This window comes from Serinus canaria, chromosome 12 (assembly GCF_022539315.1).
Source record: "Serinus canaria isolate serCan28SL12 chromosome 12, serCan2020, whole genome shotgun sequence".
Lineage (NCBI taxonomy): Eukaryota > Metazoa > Chordata > Aves > Passeriformes > Fringillidae > Serinus > Serinus canaria.
Window position 1 is genome coordinate 291,367 of NC_066326.1, and position 18,109 is coordinate 309,475.

The 18,109-nt window shown below is 54.9% G+C and overlaps 1 protein-coding gene across 1 annotated transcript in view; it reads left to right on the top strand.

The window, feature by feature from the left end:
• The first annotated feature begins 1,904 nt into the window (after window positions 1-1,904).
• The window catches only part of PLXND1 (plexin D1), a 67,302-nt gene continuing 51,097 nt past the window's right edge, over window positions 1,905-18,109 (top strand). Inside the window, exon 1 of the mRNA XM_050979240.1 lies at window positions 1,905-3,242. Within this exon, the coding sequence (XP_050835197.1) occupies window positions 1,905-3,242 (1,338 nt within the window). The remainder of the gene's footprint in view (window positions 3,243-18,109) is intronic.

Below are 18,109 nucleotides of genomic sequence, written 5' to 3' on the forward strand. Positions count from 1 at the left end.
ATGTGGGTTTATTTCTATGCAATTAAAGACATGATCATATTTAAAAATTGCTAAGTTGTAGTTTAAGGAAAAAAAGCCACTAACAACTGGGAGTCCCACATTTAAAAACAGCTAATAATTCTTAATTAAGGATATGATTAGCAGAGACAATGAGTTAGATAGCAAGAAAGCACAGCATTTAATTCAATGCAGATTTTCAGTGGACATGGCATGGCCAAGGCAGTTGTGTATTAATTAGTGCTCTGAAGAGGGTGAGGAGACAGGAAGGGGAAAGGAAAATTGGCAGGTGTAGAAATGAGATTAGACAACAACAGAGGATTTTTCTCTCCAGAACAGAAGTCGTGCAGAATCCCCATCAGCCTCGCTAACATGTTTTGTGCAACTAAAGTTCCATGCCACAAGAATGGGCAGGGGACAAAGGCAGAGCCTGGGGAGGGGGAGAGGGAGGACAGCTCTCCAGGGCTCGCCTGTGCAGCATTTCCAGGCAGCTGTGACCAAACACCAGCCTCCATTTCCCACCCTTGTTTTAGAGGCTGCTGGCTATTTGTGGATGGTGCGATGCCTCCACGCTCGACCCTCGCCCTTATGTGATACAACTGCTGCAGCTGCACTGCAAAACCAAGCGCTGACTTTCCCCCAGCCAGGTGCTCTGCTCGTGGTGGAAACCAGGCTGGAGGCAAGGATGCTGTGCCCACATCCCGCAGCCACTCCTCTTGCCTGTTAGCTCTGCCAATGCTTCAGCTTGAAGCATGCACATAGCGCCGAGCATGTCATGACCTTGCTATTTGCCATGTGCTGCAGCACACCCGCGTCCCCTCCTGCACGGCGACCGGGCTGTGTTGCCCAGGGATTCAAGACCCTGGGCGGCCTATGGCTGTGCCCTATGTCACGATACTGTGGCAGGAGGCCAGCTGGGTAATGGGCTGGTTAATTGCTCAGGGCTGGTTCATGAAGCCTGCAGGGACGTGAGATACATGGGCAAAGTATCTGCTGCAGGATGCGTCGCCCCGTCTACCCCCATCCCGGGACGGACCCTGGCTCTCCGTACAGCCTTGCCCAGGAGGGCTCCTCAGTCTCGGACGTGTCCCCTCGCGACGAGGAGTCAGCTGACACACCTGCAGACGGGAAGGAAGGCAGCAGGAGCGAACCCGCTCAGGTGGAGCGATCCCAAGGGATGGGGTGGTGGTTCAGGGGCTGTCCCCTACATCATCCCCGTGTGTAATTTGGGAAATCACTTTGGGTCTTTAAAGCGGCGCCCGTTGGAGGGCAGAGGAGACGCGCAGGCCGCTCTGTGCTCCGCTTTTGACGAGTCGTGCGGGCAGAGCCGCTGCAGGGGTGGGGCCTCGTCCCCCGCCCGGTCCCCGCGGAGCGGGTGTTGCGGGGGGGATGTGTGGGCTGCGGGGGGTGGCGAGGGGGCTCCGGGGGGGGCCTGTTCCGGCTCGCCGTGCTGCTCCGCAGCTGGGAAAAGTGCTTCTTCCCCCGCCCCTTCCCACCCGGCCTGTCCTGCTCGAAAACGCGAAGGAGGCAGAGGAGAGGAGGGGGACAGCCCGAAGCAGCCCCTCACGCGGCGGGGGGACGCCCTGTCCGGAGCCCCCCGGAGCCGCTCGGTGCCTCCCGGTCGGCAGCGCGGGAGACATCGGTAACTTCACCGCACGCACAAGACGGGCCCGCGACACCGGGACGCGGCGAGAACCGGTGCGGGGGCGGGCGCCGGGGCGGGCGGAGGGCGGGGGCAGGGAGGGGGCGCGGCCGCGCGCCCCGCCGCCCCCCGCCGCCCCCCGCCGCGGCCGCCACTTCCCGCGGGCGTCGCTCGGCGGCGGGCGCTGCCTCCGCAGGAAGCGGCCCCGCGCCCGCCCCTCCCGCGCCCGGCGACGGGCACATGCACTGTGCGGCGCGGCGGCGGGATGGCTCCGGCTCCGGTCCCGGCGGCAGGCGCTGAGCCGCGGCCCCCCGCGCTGCTGCCGCTGCTGCCGCTGCTGCTGCCGCTGCTACTGCCCGGCCGAGCCGCCGGCCTGGAGGTGCAGCGCAAGTTCCTCTCGCCCACCCTCACCAACAACTTTGCGCTGGACGGCCCCGGCTCCCGCGTTTATCTGGCGGCCGTCAACCGGCTGTTCCAGCTGTCGGGGGGCGAGCTGGCACTGGAGGCGGAGGCAGCGGTGGGGCCGGTCCTGGACAGCCCGCTGTGCCACGCACCGCAGCTGCCGCAGGCCTCCTGTGAGCACCCCAGGGTGCTCACCAACAACTACAACAAGATCCTGCAGCCCGACCCGGAGCAGGGCGTCCTTGTCGTCTGCGGCTCCATCTACCAGGGCCTCTGCCAGCTGCGCAGCATGGCAAACATCTCGGCAGTGGCCGTGCGCTTCCCGCCGGGCGGGAGCGACTCGGTCGCTGTCTTCCCTAGCATGCTGAACGTCGCGGCCAACCACCCCAACGCCTCCACCGTGGGGCTGGTGCTGCGCCGCGGCGGCGGCGGCGGGGCGCGGCTGTTGGTGGCCGCCACCTACACTGGCTTCGGTAGCCCCTTCTTCCCCCGCAACAACAGCCTGGAGGACCACCGCTTCGAGAACACGCCCGAGATCGCTATCCGTGCCCTCAACGCCCGCGGCGACCTGGCCAAGCTTTTCACCTTCGACATCAACCCCTCCGACGACAACATCCTCAAGATCAAGGCGGGCGACAAGGCGCGGCACAAGCTCAGCTTCGTCCGCGCCTTCTTGCAGCACGGGGCCACGCCGCCCGCCCGCCGCCCGTATGCCTACCTGGCGCTCAACAGTGAGGCCAACGCGGGCGACAAGGAGAGCCCGGCGCACAGCCTGCTGGCCCGCATCTGCCTGGGCGAGCCAGCCGAGGCCACCCTCAACGGCAGCGGCGAGACCAAGAAGCTGACCGAGTCCTACATCCAGCTGGGGCTGCGCTGCGGCGGCGCCGCCGACGCCTTCACCCGCCTCGTCTCCGTCTTCCCGGCGCGGGCAGCTTGGCGCAGCCCCGCCGCTCCTGACGGCCCGGCCCCGGCCCCGCCGCCCCCCGAGGAGCTGCTCTTCGGCGTCTTCGAGCGGGCCGGGGCCGGCGGCGGCCGGGGGCGGCCGCAGTCCGCGCTCTGCGTCTTCCGCTTCGCCGAGATCGAGGAGACGATCCGGGCCGCCCGCAACTCCTGCCTCGTCAGCCCGGCCGCCGGCATGGTTACCGTGCTGGACAGCGTGGTGCAGGGCACCGGCCCGGCCTGCGAGAAGAGAAATATACAGGTACGGTGGGCGGCGGGCACCTGCCGGGACGAGGGGGCGCGGGGACGGGGTAGCCGGCGGTGGGCAGCGGCCCCATCTCGTCGTGTCCCGTCCCGTGGCCGCTGCTGTCGCCACCTCTCCCGAGCTGGAGCGCATCCCCCGCTTCCCGCGCCGGGAGGCTGAGCCTCACACCCCGCTGCCCTCCCTGCTCTCCCCGGAGACCCTCCCGCCTGCTGGGGGACAGCATCCTTTCCCTAACCTGGTCGTCGGTGCCCCACTTCTCGTGGGTTGCCCTGCGCGCCCTCATGTCTGTGGGCATCGCTCGCCCCATGTCCCGCGGCGCACAGCCCTGCCAGGGGCGGCACACAGGCAGCCTTGGCTCCCCGCGTTCGTGGCAGAAGTTTGCCATTGTCACAATTTCTTGCCGAGTGGCCGTAAATGTTAGCGCGAGACCGAGTCGCCTGTTTCCCTTTTCACTAATAACATAGGATGCTTGGGAAAAAAGAGAGGGGAAAGGGTTGCTTTAACGCTGCATTTTTTCCCTTCCTCTGGGACGAGTGCACAGCTAGGCTCCATCAAAGATTGTAAAAACATCTGTTTGATTTCAGAGGCGAGATAGAGCATTTGGGCTTGGGCTTCCCTGTGCAATGCCAGTGGCAAAGAGAGAAAGGTTTCCCATGGTAACCGGAGTGTTTAGTGTGGCATCTCCACTCTGTGGTAAAATATGTAGTCTTAATGCACTTGGTTCATAGACCTCCTCTAGCAAAGTTGAACAGTTTTTCCCTGGTGGCAAAGTACAAGCTGCCTGACAGCCAGCAAATCTAGTAGCTGGCGCTAATTCCACAAAGACTGGGCGTGTTAAACACTGGGAGCTCAGTCCTGATATCTTGGCATGGTCACGGCTCTCAGAGGACTCACTGGGAGTCAGGAATCCTATTTACAGGATGTGAAGGCACCCGTAGTTCTTGTTGGCTGTGGCTGATGCTCAGCATCCTTGTGGAGCAGCCCCTCAGCCCCGGGCGGGATTGAGCTGTCTCTGCCAGGGCGGGTCAAGCAGCAGCATCGGGGCTGGGGCTGCTGGAGGCGCTTGGGAAGTGAACAAACAGCCTGGTCATAACTGAAACATAGTGGCAGAAGCACCCATCACCCTTGAGCTTCACCTGGACTCCAGGACTGCTGTGGAGGTACAGTTTTTTCTAACTTCTGTTCAGTAAAGAAAATAATCATGACTATCACCAGTCTGCTGTTGTGGCAAGTATCAAGTGCTGTATCCAGTAAGGTATTTAGACAGCTAATTAATCAGTGACTCAAAGGAGACTACGCACCGATGAGATTTCACTCCATCTTTGGTCCTGGCTTGTCACACTGTTCCACTGTAATGTGTGTTCCTGGTAGCACCTTCCTCTCCAAGTACACCTGGGTAGGCAGGGAGGGCGACCAGGAGCCTGTTGTCACTGTTGCCATAAAGGCTGAGAAGGATGCTGTGTTCTTGAAGGGATGAGCAACAGGATATGAGGGTCAGGGGAATGAGCTAAAATAACTGAGCACTGCCAAGCCATTGGGAGTCAGTGGGAACCCTCCGTGTTTGCAACCGTGGCAAGATCAGGCTGCGAGAAAATTTGTTCATGGGGAGGCAGCAGTAAGACCAGTGGTGGTATAAGATGGACAGGGAGATTGGGTTCTAGTACCAGCTGACATTGGTGCTGTGTTACCGGCCTTGAACCAGTCACTGAACCTGAGGTACCTCAGTTTCCCACATTCTCCCGTATTTATTGTTATTCAGAAGCCCAAGTCGTGTAGTGTCAGATTGCATTTGTAAAGCTGCTTTGAGATCCTTTGATGTCAAGTACAGCAGGATATAAATGAAGCATAACATTAATATTTGTTCATGCCTAATATTTCTACACTTCCCACTTATTTGAAGCATATTCCTCTAAAACCACTGATGGAGCCTGCTGGGAAGCCATCCTGCTAGTCAGGAGAGCCTTTATTTATTTTTTATTTTTTGCTTTTTCCTTAATTGTTAGAATTGCCAACAAGTTAACATCAAGCTGTTTTTATTTTCAAGTCCCAGAGTGGCAGTGTCAAGAGAAGAGTTGTAATAGGGTGTCTCTTTGTGCTATAAAAACCTAACATCAGTTTCCACCTTCAAGACCGTGAACTACTCTAATATGTTTTGTGTCCCAGACATGGAAAGGCAGCAGGAAAATGTATTAAAGCAGCAGCTGGTCTGGCAGAGCAGATCAGTATCTCTTAGTGGGTTTCCAGTTTTCCCATTGCATCCCTGTGCATCGCTGATAGGGGCTCTGGTTTTAGTAAGTGTGGCTTGTTAGCTCTTCCTGAGGACCAAATACTTGGGGTTTAATCTCCTTTTGGAAGGAAAAAACCCTGATATTGGCCTGATTCATTCCAAGCGTGTGTTCAGCTGAAGTAGTCAGTTGTTACAAGTCTGGACCATGGGCTGTTAGGTGTAATGCAGTGTGAAAGGAAAATCATTGACCCCTTGTGTGCTCCCAGTCTAACGGAATGCTCCTCTCCAGCAGTGCTTGCTTTGACTCAGCCAGGGAGCTCCAGCACTCACCCACCCGTGAGGGGCTTGGGGAGTGGGCACTCAGCGTGCCAGCCATCCCTGTCAGTCCCACAGCATTTCTGCTCAGAGCTGACTGAAGCCTGGGCACGGCTTCTCACTCTCAGTGCTGTGAGGTCTGAGGGAGGCTGGCACAGAGCTGCACAGGCTTTGTCCCTGTGCATGGGACGGGGACATGGATGTGGTGGCAGCCACTTGTTTGGCTCCCGTTTTGACCAGGTGGGATTGGGCACAGAGAGGGCTGTAAAGGGTGGCTGAGGCAGGTGGATCTGCCAGCTGCCCTGCTGGCCTGCATTCCCAGGCTGGGGAAGTGGAGCCACCAGCTCGGCCTGGAAACAGCCCTGTCTTCGATGGAAATGCTTACTTGCAATTAAGCACATGCTTAACAGCTTTGTGTCAGACGAGGAGAAAATGTGCAGAGGAGGATGGTCTAGGTCAGGAATGGGGGTATTGGTTCTTCTCAATGAGGGTTGCTGGAAAGTCACGTACCAGGAGATGAATTCACAGTGGCAGCTGAGGGGAAGGAGGATGTGTGAGGGAAGGATTTAGGTTGGTTGGCTTCTTGCACCGACAGTGAGTGGGTGAGCTCTAGGATTGCTTCCCCTCAACAGAAATAGTTTTTTATAATGAATTTTGTGTCAAATGCAGCTAAATTGGAATACTTGCATGGAATCACTGTGGTGTTTTGCCCACTCAAAGCCCATGTGGAATTTGGACTCAAGCCCCCAGAAGGGGAAGAGGAGTAGGAGCTCCCTGGAGCAAACTGCCTGTAGCAGCATTTGCAGCAGTGTGCTGACAGAGCTTATCAAATTCTTGGGACGCTGCGTGGGTTGATAGCTCCTATTTGAGCTCTTCTACCCCGGGAGGATCGTGGCCCAGTGGGTTTGAAGGTTATGCTGGCTGCATGGCTGGAGTGTGACACAGCTGTGGGATGCTGAAGACATCCCACATAGACATTTCATAAGAAAGCAAAGCAGGCAAGAGCCCATCCCCAGCTTCTGGCCGGCTCGAGAGCCGTGGGACGTCCCAGGAGTGTCCCCCTCAGTGCCACTGAAAACAAAGGTCTGCCTGGCTGTTCCTTTGGTCACAAAGAGCAGCCAGGCATCACAGCCACGTCTCAGTGTAGCAATGCCCCCACAGTGTCCTCTTGCCACTGCTCCATCTCTCAATGGCTGTTTTGGCAGGGGACTCAGTCAGGGACCTTTGTGTGCACATTTTGCTGTGATGAACAAGTTCATGTGAGGAAAAGCTGCACTGGAAGCCCCATCCCATGCTCACAGCTGCACCAAACTCAGTGTCTCCTGTGGGTTCTGCATGAGCCCCATGGTCTCCTAAAATCTCCTGGAGAGGTACAGAAAGCAGATATATTCATTAGGCCTAGATTTGCTGGCCAGGGAACTACATCCCTCTTGGGAAATATTTTGGGGCCTGCAACTCGAAAAAGGCTGAAAATCCAGTTTGTTTCCTCTGCTGAAAACCATAGGCATAGTGGCATGGGATAATGAAACGTTTCAGCATTAATTCTCAAGTTTCTGGCTCTTGTGGCTTTGTGTCAGATCCTGCATGGTCACTGAACACTGTGTTTGGGGGTGTAATGATGAGATACCCACCAGTGAGCTGTACTATAATGGGTTGTTAAATAAAATGAACTCCTTGGGTAGACTATATAAACAATCTCTGTATATGTGTGTGCCTGGGCATGGAAATGTGGTTTAAAACCAGTCAGAAAATGTTCCCAAAGAAAAAAAAAATCTCATATACACGTGGGAATATGACAAAGCATCTACTTACTGTCCAAATATACTGTGGTATCTCCATGGGATTGGGTTTTATAGGAGCTGAGTTACTTTGAAGTGCTGGTTTATACTAATTTAGAAATTCCAAACATGAAACTAAATGTGCTCTAACCCTACATCTACTCGAATAAATCCAGAGGATTAGCCACAGAAAGGAAACTGGGAATTTACACTTAATTTCTTCATTAAAAATGAGACAGGAGTTCTTGTAGCATGCCTAATTTCTGTGCTTTGCAATGCAGGCAGTTTAGAGTTGCTGGCAGCACCCCGAGGTGTCACTGTACCATGGCTGTCACCATCACTGCTCTGCTCTGGGATGTGGCATTCCACACGGTGGGAGGTCGGTGTCCCTCGGCTGCCCTGCCAGGGCTGGGGGTGAGGGCTCAGGTGGGACCCCCGTGGAGGGGCCAGTGGGACCCAGGGTGCCCTGGTGAGGTTTAAGGCACAGTGTGAGCTTTGCCTGGCTTTGGAGCCAGACCAGAGCACTGTCTCCCTGTTCTGTCTCTCACCTGGTGCTGGTGTGTTGTGGTCAGCTGTTGTTAGGTTTCCTTGGGAATTGATGTGAAAGTACAACCTGCACTGCAGTCGGGGTGCACACAGGCAGCTGTGTGAACACCATCCTTCCTGGGAAGGCAGGCTCAGCTCTGTGGGCTGCCAGTGCCCGGGGGCTCTCCCACTGCCAGGGCTGGCATGGCCTTCGTGCTCCGTGCCAGGCAGGGGGGTCTCCTGAGCAGCAGGTCGGTGCCCCCGAGCTGAGGGTGGGTGGTGGGAATGCTTTCCTGGGGGCCCCGGGGCTCATCCCTGCTTTGCATCTCAAGCTCAAACAGGTCCCAAATCGCAAAGGGAAATTCAGCCAAAACGGCAAAAGTTTCTGTGCCTGGAAATGGGAAGTTGTGCTGCTTTAGGGAACAGAAACTGCTCCTGAGTGTGCCCTGCTCTGGGGGCCCAGTGCTGCTGGCTGGGCAGGCAGAGTGTTTGCCCTCCCTCGGCAGGCAGGGGGTCACAGGCAGGCTGCTGGTTTCTGGAGAGCTCTGCCTACGGCTGGCTGTACAGACCTGGTAACTCCTGGTACCTGGATGCTCCGACTGGATTTGATCCATTGAGCTCATCAAATCCCCTGTAACTAAATAACAGTTTAGGTGGGAAACAGGAGAAGGGTCGTTTTGGCTAAAGCCAAGGGTTTTCCAGGGCAGGTGTTTGACTCCCTCATGTGAATGTGAACCCACTCCCCAGGAGCCACAGTGGGTGCAGGCTCAGCTGCAGGGTCTTGGTGGCTGGAAATGAAGGAATTTGCCATCTCTTTTCTGGTGTTTCAAAGTTTCATTTACGGTGAGGGGACCTGGAGAAGTGAGTAAGGCGCCATGAGATGTGTGTGGATGCCCAGGGATGCTGTAGAAACACCTTGCTATGCCTTGTAAATCCCAGCAGGTGCCTGTTGAGTGGCACTGCTGGGACACTCTGATGTCCTCTCCCAGCGAGGGGTTGGAAACTGTGTGAGCACCTGGCTGTGGTAATTTAATGCAAGCACCAGGCAAACTGGAACCTTCGGTGGTTGGAAACAATGTTCTAATCACCTGAGTGCCAGCACAGGCTGCCTGCAGCACCTGAGTGCCACCAAATACTGCCTGCAGCACCTGAGTGCCAGCATACACTGCCTGCAGCACCTGAGTGCCAGCATACACTGCCTGCAGCCCCTGAGTGCCACCAAATACTGCCTGCAGCCCCTGAGTGCCACCAAATACTGCCTGCAGCACCTGAGTGCCACCAAATACTGCCTGCAGCACCTGAGTGCCAGCATACACTGCCTGCAGCCCCTGAGTGCCACCAAATACTGCCTGCAGCCCCTGAGTGCCAGCATACACTGCCTGCAGCCCCTGAGTGCCAGCATACACTGCCTGCAGCCCCTGAGTGCCAGCATACACTGCCTGCAGCCCCTGAGTGCCACCATACACTGCCTGCAGCACCTGAGTGCCAGCACACACTGCCTAGAGCACCTGAGTGCCAGCACAGGCTGCCTGCAGCCCCTGAGTGCCAGCATACACTGCCTGCAGCACCTGAGTGCCACCATACACTGCCTGCAGCACCTGAGTGCCAGCACACCTGCCTAGAGCCCCTGAGTGCCAGCACACCTGCCTAGAGCACCTGAGTGCCAGCACGCCTGCCTAGCCCAGCGTGGCCGTGCCTCCTGCCAGGCCTGTGCACGGCGTGTGCCAGGGTGGAGCGTGGCTGCCAGCAGCTCCCAGCTGCAGGGTCTGAGCCCCTCAGCTGCACCAGAGAGGAGGGATGGATGGATGCATGTGGCTGCTACTCTGTGCTGGGAATGGGATAGTTTGGGGTGTGACTGCTCCTCTGTACCAGGCATGGCCTGGATGGGGGTTGGCATTCTTGACAGGAGGAAGGAAAATGTCTCCAGGGGTGGGTGACTGCTGCTTGGTGACGCTGTCCCCAGTGCCCTGCCACTGGGGACAGCAACCCCATGCCCCAGCAACCCGGGGCAGTGTTCAGCAACCCCATGCACTCAAGGTCCCTTTGCCTTGGTGAGCCCTGGGTACAGTGCAGCTGCTGTGTTGGGGCAGCATCGTTGTCCTTGTTTCCTGGTGGGGACGTGGGTGCTCAGGTCCCCCGAGGGATGTCTCTGGTCAGAAGAGTGGCAGTGTCAGGATTTGAATTGAGGTCCCAAGTGTTTCTAGGTGACTGCCCCCAGCACACATCCCTGGGGCCACAGTGTTACAGGGGATCAACACGAGGGATCCGCGTTGCTATTTCTTTTTTTGTTTGATTGGGTGCTTTTGGGTGTGGGCTTTGGTTTTTTTGTTGTTGTGTTTTTTGGTTTTTTTGGTTTTTTTTTGTTTTGTTTTGATTCCTGTGGGGCTGGTAAAGAAATGGTTTTAAGTTGTTGTTTTCAATTGGGCTGTAACACCCTGCAGCAGGTGGAGGAGGTGGCAGACTGTCTGCGGCATTCCCTCCCTTGGAGAGGCCAGTAGAATTTATTGAGGTATTTGAGCAGAGGGAGCAGTACTTACTGCTGACATCTGGAGAGCAGCTCTGCTCTTCTGACAGAGCGAGGCTGCAGGGGCGTGGCAGGACTTGTGCCTGGGAAAGCCCAGCTCAGACTGGGCCCAGGTGAGCCCTTGTCAGATGGGATGTGCTGGTGAGCAGGGTGGGTAGCAAAGCCCACGGTGATCTTGCCCTGATTCCTGCTGAGTGTCAGCAGGGCTTGTCCAGCACAGAGAGGGCACGCTGGCTCCTTGCCTGTGGGAGCTGGGACCAGGATGTCTCCAAGGGGTGGGATGTGCTGGCTGTGGCATCCTGCAGCCACAGGGATGGCACATGCTCTGACCTGTGTTGCTGATTCCTGTGCCTTCCTCTCCCGTTTATCAGACCTGTGGATGAGCCCAGCCTTGCAAGGTGGGACAAGAGGCTCCTCAGCATGGGCTTTTTCTCCAGTGGGCAACGTGATAGGTGTTAGCTTGGATAGTTAAGCTCTTTTCCATGGTAGGGGGCTTGTTCTGCTGTGCCCCTCCTCTGAAGGCAACGTGGCCAGAGCCACAATCACGGGTTTGCTGCCAGGCTCCCAGGAGTGCTGCTGTGGGAGCTGTGGAGTCTGGTGGAGTGCTTGAGCCCAGGCAAAAACCCCAGTGCAAGTCCCAGTGTCCAGTGAAGCTGCAGGCTCATGTTTGCATCTGCAGCCACAGAACCTAGCTGATGCTGTGCCAGCTACTGGAACAAGGCTGCCTATTTTGGGCCTGAGCCATTGGAGGGCTGCTGCTGTTACAAGATGTCTGCAGGTTATGTATTCTAAGTGGAACTGGAATACAAATCTTTCAATTCTAACCCAGAAGCAAAATTGCCTGAAAGCCTGGATTTTGAAAGCATGTACATTTATTATTTGAAGGAAATCTGGAACTTACCTTTCCATTTCTGTCTCATCTCTGGTTAAGGTATTTTGCTGCTGTGTACAGCTCCCTTCTGGAGCAGGAGCCCATTGGTTATTTGGTTTTCATCCCCTGTCTGCTGCGTGCTGCCAACCTCCAGCAGGCTGTGAGCTGCTTGTGGCCACTGCTGTCTCTGGTGGGTCACCTAAATTAAAGGAGCTATTGAAAACCTTTTGCTTTGTTCAGGTGCTGTCTGCTGGAGGAGACAGGCTGTGAGTGTGAGGGCTGGCCACAGGCCAGAGGAGCCTGGCTCACACCTTCATCCTTTGCACTTCCTTTGCACTGATAGTTCTCTTTGCTTGAATTTCTTCTGCCCCCAGAATGAGGACAGGGGTTAGAGTGGAGGAAGGCTGCACTGGTGATCCAGGGAAGTGTGTCTCCTGTACACTACATCTGTGTAGCTTGGTGGCATCTGCATTTGGAGTGCTCAGTTAATGAGCAAAAAGGGTTTTATTAAGCTTTCTGTGGCAAGCTTCTTCTGCGGGCTGGGTGCTCGAGCAAGTGGTGGTGGTGGTTTGTTTTTTGGAGGTTTGTTTTTTGGACTCTGGTGCTGAGGCTGTGGAGCAGGTGATGCATGAGGGGTATCCAGAGGGGGACAGCACTGCAGCACAGTGTTGCTTCTCAGAGGCAGGTTTTACTGAGGATGTGTAAAAGAAGGGTAGAGTTGTGCTCATTATCTCAGGGCTTGATGGATTCAGCAGAACTAATGAGGAAAATACAGGAAAACATTTACTATAAACTATTGCTAAATGAAATAGATTTGAACTGACACATGCAAAAGACCAGTTGTGCTAGGTAAGAAGCTGTTACTTTAATGGATGCTTTTTTCAGCCCTGACTCACACAGATATGCCTCCAGAGCACTTTGAGCATGTGAAGTGCTAAGTGTTAGTCTAGCAATAATAAAATAGTAACGACCGAAGATCGAGGAGCCAGACTCATGGTTCATCAGGGACTCTTCCCTGTGGAAGAGAGTTTGAATGGTCTGGGGTTGGTTACAGAGGCCAAAGCTTAACGAAAATGAGAAACACAGATTGAGTGGTGGAGGGGTAGCAAGGAAAGCACAGCTAAGAAAGTGCAGCCTAAATAAACCAGGCATCTTTCTCTGAGCAGTTTCGATGGGGGAGGTGTCTCTTGGGCTTCTGAGCAGAAGTGGGTGTCCTTGAGATGAGGCACACTGATCTGCTCAGCCCCTTGTCCCCAGGGAGTGGGAAGAGGAGCTGAGTTTCCAAGAGGGGTGAATTTAAAGGACATACAAGCTCTTGCTGCTCAAACACGTGCTGTTCTGACTGTGACAACCCCTCTGGAGCCTGTTTGTTAATCCCTCTGCTTGCCCATTCCTGGTGGATTTGATTGTATAATCTGAAGCATTGTATTTAATGCAGGATGAAGGCTAACATAATAAGCTTGACCAGTCTTCCTGGCGGCATGAAGGATGTGCAATTTTAGTTTAAAAAGTGCTTCTTTTTCATGTTTCTCCACTTTGAGCGGCTCCCCATGCTGCTGTGCTTGCTGTTTCAGTGCCCTGCTGGGGGAAGCACTGGTGGGTGCCAGACCCTGGACTTGTGTGGAGCAAGGAAGGGGGTCCCGTGCTGGGGTGCCAGGGCTGGGAGGGCCGTTCTGGGGGAGGGCTGTGCAGGACTGCCAGTCACCAGTCCACATTGCCTTCAGCTTTCTCTTCCAGCTGGGGCTGGAAGTGATGCTGGCCAGGAGCTGGGCCAGTTGTGGCTGGAGGAGGGAGCAGAGGAGATTTGGAGGGGAATCACACTGTCAGCTGCAGGCATCCAACCTTGGTGCCACTGCTGGAGCTGAGGCTGGAGCCCCTGAGGACCGCCAGCAGCAGATGGTTGGATGGCAAGCTGTGGTTGTTCAAGCTGTTGTCAGGCCTTGGCCTGACTGTAGCAGAGTGGCTGTGCCTGCAGCCCAGCAGTGCCCTGGTCCTGTCCCCCTCTCTGTGTCCTCCTGCTGCCGTGGGCTCTGGCAGGCAGCAGCCGGGCGGGTGTTCGTGCTGCCTGCCCAGGGCTGCCTCTGCCAGAGCAGCAATGGAGCTTGGGTTTTGCCCTCTGAGAGGATCTGGGACGCTGAGAGCCTCTTCCAGCACTGACAATCTCACACCTCTCTGGTGGTTTGAGGTCTGTGGCTGCCGTGGAGGTGAGCGTGGCTGCTGCTGCTGAGCTGCAGGGCTTTGGTCTGACCCAGCTGTGCCTTTCCCCGGCCATCAGTCCTGTGCTTGCTGTGTCCTGCCTTCTAGCAGTCCTCTGTGCTCTGTCCCCTTCCTTACCTCAGCCACAGTCCCATGTGAGGCTGCCAAGAGTGAAATTTAGGAGCTGGCAGGAAAGAAAAGTTTGGAGTCAAGAGGAGAGAGAGGGAAGAATAGGTTTTCTAGGAGTGATAGCTCCCTGCAGGCACGAGGTCTAGGTGGCTGCTGGGAGCAGAGGGATGTTGGGATAGACCATTACTGGTGTCACAATAGTGACTCACAAAGTACCCTAGCCCAGGGCTGGCATTGTGCAAACGGGCAAAACACAGCAAAACCCCCACCTCCTTGCTTGAGGAACTTGTCTAAACAAACAGTGAAACCAGGGTGCAAGTCTCACTTTAAGCCTTTTTTTGGTTTTGTAGGAATGTCTGCTGTGCTGCGTGGATACTGTACTGTTGGTAAATCTTGAGAAAAAATTGTCCAGATTTATTTTGCCAGAGATTCTTAGCCTGAGTGCCTTGACTGGCCACAAGTGCACATTGATTTGCCTCCTGTTGCCTAAAAAATATGATGGGAAGTCTGAGGAGCTCTGTGCTAATGCCTGCCCTAGAGCAGCCCTGCAGCTGGAGGCTGCTTACATCTCAAGTGCCTCAACAGTGGAGTCCTCTTCTGAGGATGACATTTTCCTCCAGGCATTCCAAAAAGCCTGGTTTTGACAGGTCTGGTTGCGACACTGCAGCAGATAAACGAGTGATTGTGCGTCCAAACTGCTGGGGGTGTGTGCTTGGTCTGGGCTCTGCCCGACACAGAGCAGGGCTTGTACTCTCCCTTAGCATAATGCAGCCAGGCTGGCTTGGCATCACTGGCCGTGTCCGTTCTCCTGTGCAATATTTCCCCACTGGTTTTTAGCCTGTCCCTACTGTTCAGTGCAAGTCTGTGTCCTGCTATTCTCTTCAGACAGTATCCTAATTATTCTGAATATTCGCTCTGCAGTCAGAAATTTCCCTGAGTCATACCTAAATGTTAATAAAAGCCTAATGGTTTATGTTAAGGAAGGCAAGAGATAAAACTAGAGCCCTTTTATCACAGCCTTTAATGGCCTGAAAATGTCAGTTGTGTGGGAGCAGCTGCCAAATTTTGAGCCTATGAAGATGATGGCTAAGTCCCACAAATCAACAAGTTTGGAGCGGATTATCCGATGCTGGCTGTGTCATTTTCCCAGGACTCCAGGCATGCTGGAAGCCAACACTTTAATCCTCTCTGATACGAAGTCAGAGAGGGGCCGGGCTCCCCTCCTTGCTCCCGAGCTCTGGAGCTGCTGCAGCGTGGCCTCGTGGAGGGCAGGGGCTCTGGGCTTCCCTTGCGCCGCAGCTTCTGAGTCACCAATTAGCTCCAGCTTTGCTTGGGAACTATTTTTAAGGTCACAAACACAGGATGCAGAAATCAGCGCATTTCATGGCTTTCCTGAGAGCTGCCTCACCACTCCTCTTCCTCCTTCTGTTTCCAACAGACTTCCTTCCCGAAGGGACATCCTGCATGCCCAGGGCAGGGGAGCTGTAATGGAAATTCTGGGAAATCGCTTTTTATGCTCCTTATAGGCCTGGGATAAAGAACTGAACTCACACTGTGAAGACAGCTGAACTCTTGAGCTCTGATGTGGCTGGAAATCTTTTATCTCTGTCCCATTTTGTTTCTGCAGTCGCACTCAGGGGTTAATCTGAGTTACCATCCTCTTAGCTGTGGCCCCTTGATTTGAATTCATTTGCATCACTTGTGAAGTTTTGCAGCAATAGCACAAATTGCAGTGTGCAGGGGCACAGCAGCGTGTTCCCCTGTCCTGGCAGGGCATGGGGGCTGGCAGAGCTGCTCAGCTGGTGCTGGCCATGGGGCCTGGCAGAGCTGCTCAGCTGGTGCTGGCCGTGGCTGTCCCCAGCCTCGCCCAAGAGGCTCCTCATCAGCGACAGAGGGGCAGAGTCTTGTGGGCAGGAGGTTTTGGTCTGGAATCAGCCCACAGTTCTGTGACCTACTGAGTACCCAGAGCGTGTCAAAGAAAAATAGAGGCAATACAGTAAATGCCCACGGGGTGTTTTAAAATGCAGATTATAGAAAGAGATTGGATTTGGAAGAAAACTTAACATTTGTTCTTTTTCCACTCCAGGATAGGGCAGCTTGATTTAGGAAGGAGTGAGATTTAACCTCTTCCACATGTAGATGGCCTATTCCATTCTTCCAGTGCAATTCCCCAGCTGTGGTGACTGCCTGGTGCCTGCAGAAGGATGTGACTTGGCTGTGTCCTGTTTACTGTAACGTGATGGAGTTAGCTGTCCTCTTGGTGCTGTGGGGTACGGGTAGCAGCAGCACAGCATGTCATCCCTTCTTTGGACCCGGGAGAGGGAAATACCATATGTCTCCTACCCATCCGTTTGTTGGAAGATCTGATGTCATTTGAAGAAAGGTGTTTCAGAGGAAGGATGTGTGCAGCCAAAATAAAGCTCGGCCTGGGTTAGAATAGTTACATCCTGTTTACTATGGAAAACACTTTGCACTGATATGAGCTCTGAAATACATGATTTATAAGCAGGCAGGCGCTGCAGATAAGGGACTTCCTGTGATTTTGGCCACCTGTGAGTAGGAAGGGCCAAGTCTTTCAGGCTGGCAGGCAGTGATGCTGGTCCCAGCTCCTGTGCAGCTGCCATAGAGAGAAGGTGCTGAGCATCCCTTGAGGTCCCAGGTGGCCGGAGGTGCCTCTGTGCCTCAGTTTCCCTGCAGGAAAGAGCCTTGTAAGCTTCAGGTGGTGATATTCTTAAAGAGTAATGAAGAAGAGCTAGATATAATCATCCCTAAGAGAAGTAAATAACCCTAAGCGAATTTTTAAATAGCTGTTTGTGAAGGGAAGGTGTCATTAAATCAGAAACATGAATGGCTTGCCATGTCCTCTGTGTAGCATTAAAAACGTTGTGTGGCCCTGTTACAGAGAAAACATACACATTTAAGAATTTGGGCTGTGATTTTACTAGAATGAGATGTAGTAAAACTGCAAAATGCATTTAGCATTGCATCCACCAACTTGATCCTTTCGTCTTGGTCCCCTAAGAACAGAGGTACAGCATTGAGTGTGCTGCCCCATTTGGCACTCGTCTGAGCAGAGGAAGTTTTTCACATCAGGCTTTTGTTACTCCGTGTCTGGCGCAGCCAGCGGTGGCCATGGGCTCTGGTGGGGCACAGGGGACCGAGGTCAGGGTGGTTTTTTGGAGAAGACCCAGCCTGTCTCTAGTGGCACTGTGGCTGTGCTGGCCCAGCAGCAGAGATACGAGCCCTGGCTGTGCCTGCAGCAGCAGGATCCCTGTGGGCAGGGGTGCCTGCTCTTGTGCAGAGCTTGCTGCGGGGTGTGACTGCTCTGCTGGGCAGCCCGAGCTGTTGGCTGACCAGCTGCTACCAAGGGCTGGCTGGCACCCACAGCTCCTGGTGAGGTTTGCTGCTGTCCTCTGCCATGCGAGGAAGAGGAGTGGGCAGTGCCATGGCCTGCAGTCCCCTTGCTGACTGCTCTCTGGAGCAGTCGTGGCCATGACCGGGAGGTCACTGACCCCCTGTGGGTGTCTGCCTGGGGCTTCGTTTCTTTTGCTGGTGCTGGGGCACCATCCCTTGCTTATGCACACAAAGCCCCATCACTTTGCATTCCCTTTGGGTTTTAGCCTGTTTCTTCCCCACTTCTCCCCAGGAGTGTGTTGCTGTGGTGTGGCACCAACCCAAGGCACGGTGGTGGCTTGGGGGCAGATGGGCATGAGGCAAGAGCTGCACCCCAAAGTGGGATGACCCTGCAGAGAGGCCTTGCCCAGTCTCACTCTCCTGTTGCAAAGCCTAAAGATTTGCTTAATCTTCTTGTCTGGAGAGAGGAGAGAGCCCAATCTTTAGCCTGGCTCTATTAATGAAATAGTGATGATGACTAGCGAATTAGTATCCAGGCCCTGGTGTAGCCCAGAGAGGAAGGACTGTGCTGAACAGGCTGGTGGTCACCTTCTGCCTGGTGGAAACCGCATTCCTGTTCCCTGACAGATACAGCCACAAATCCCTGCGCTTATTCTGCTTAAATTCAGAATTCTGTCAGCTTCTGTGGCAGTGCTATCTGCCTTATGACTGGATTCAGAAAGGCACAAGCATGCCTTGTCCTTGGGGCGTGGGCTGCAACCTTGCAGGCATCTCTTTCTGGAATTTTGTACAGGCACTTCCCACAACTGGGGCTTGGATGGTGCCCAGCTGACCTGCGGGTGCCTGCTGCTGCTGGAATGCCATCCCTGCCGAGGAGTGTGACAGTGGGGTCACAGCGTCCCCTGGGCTAAACCTGGGGTGGCACTGTGGATGACGTGGTCATGG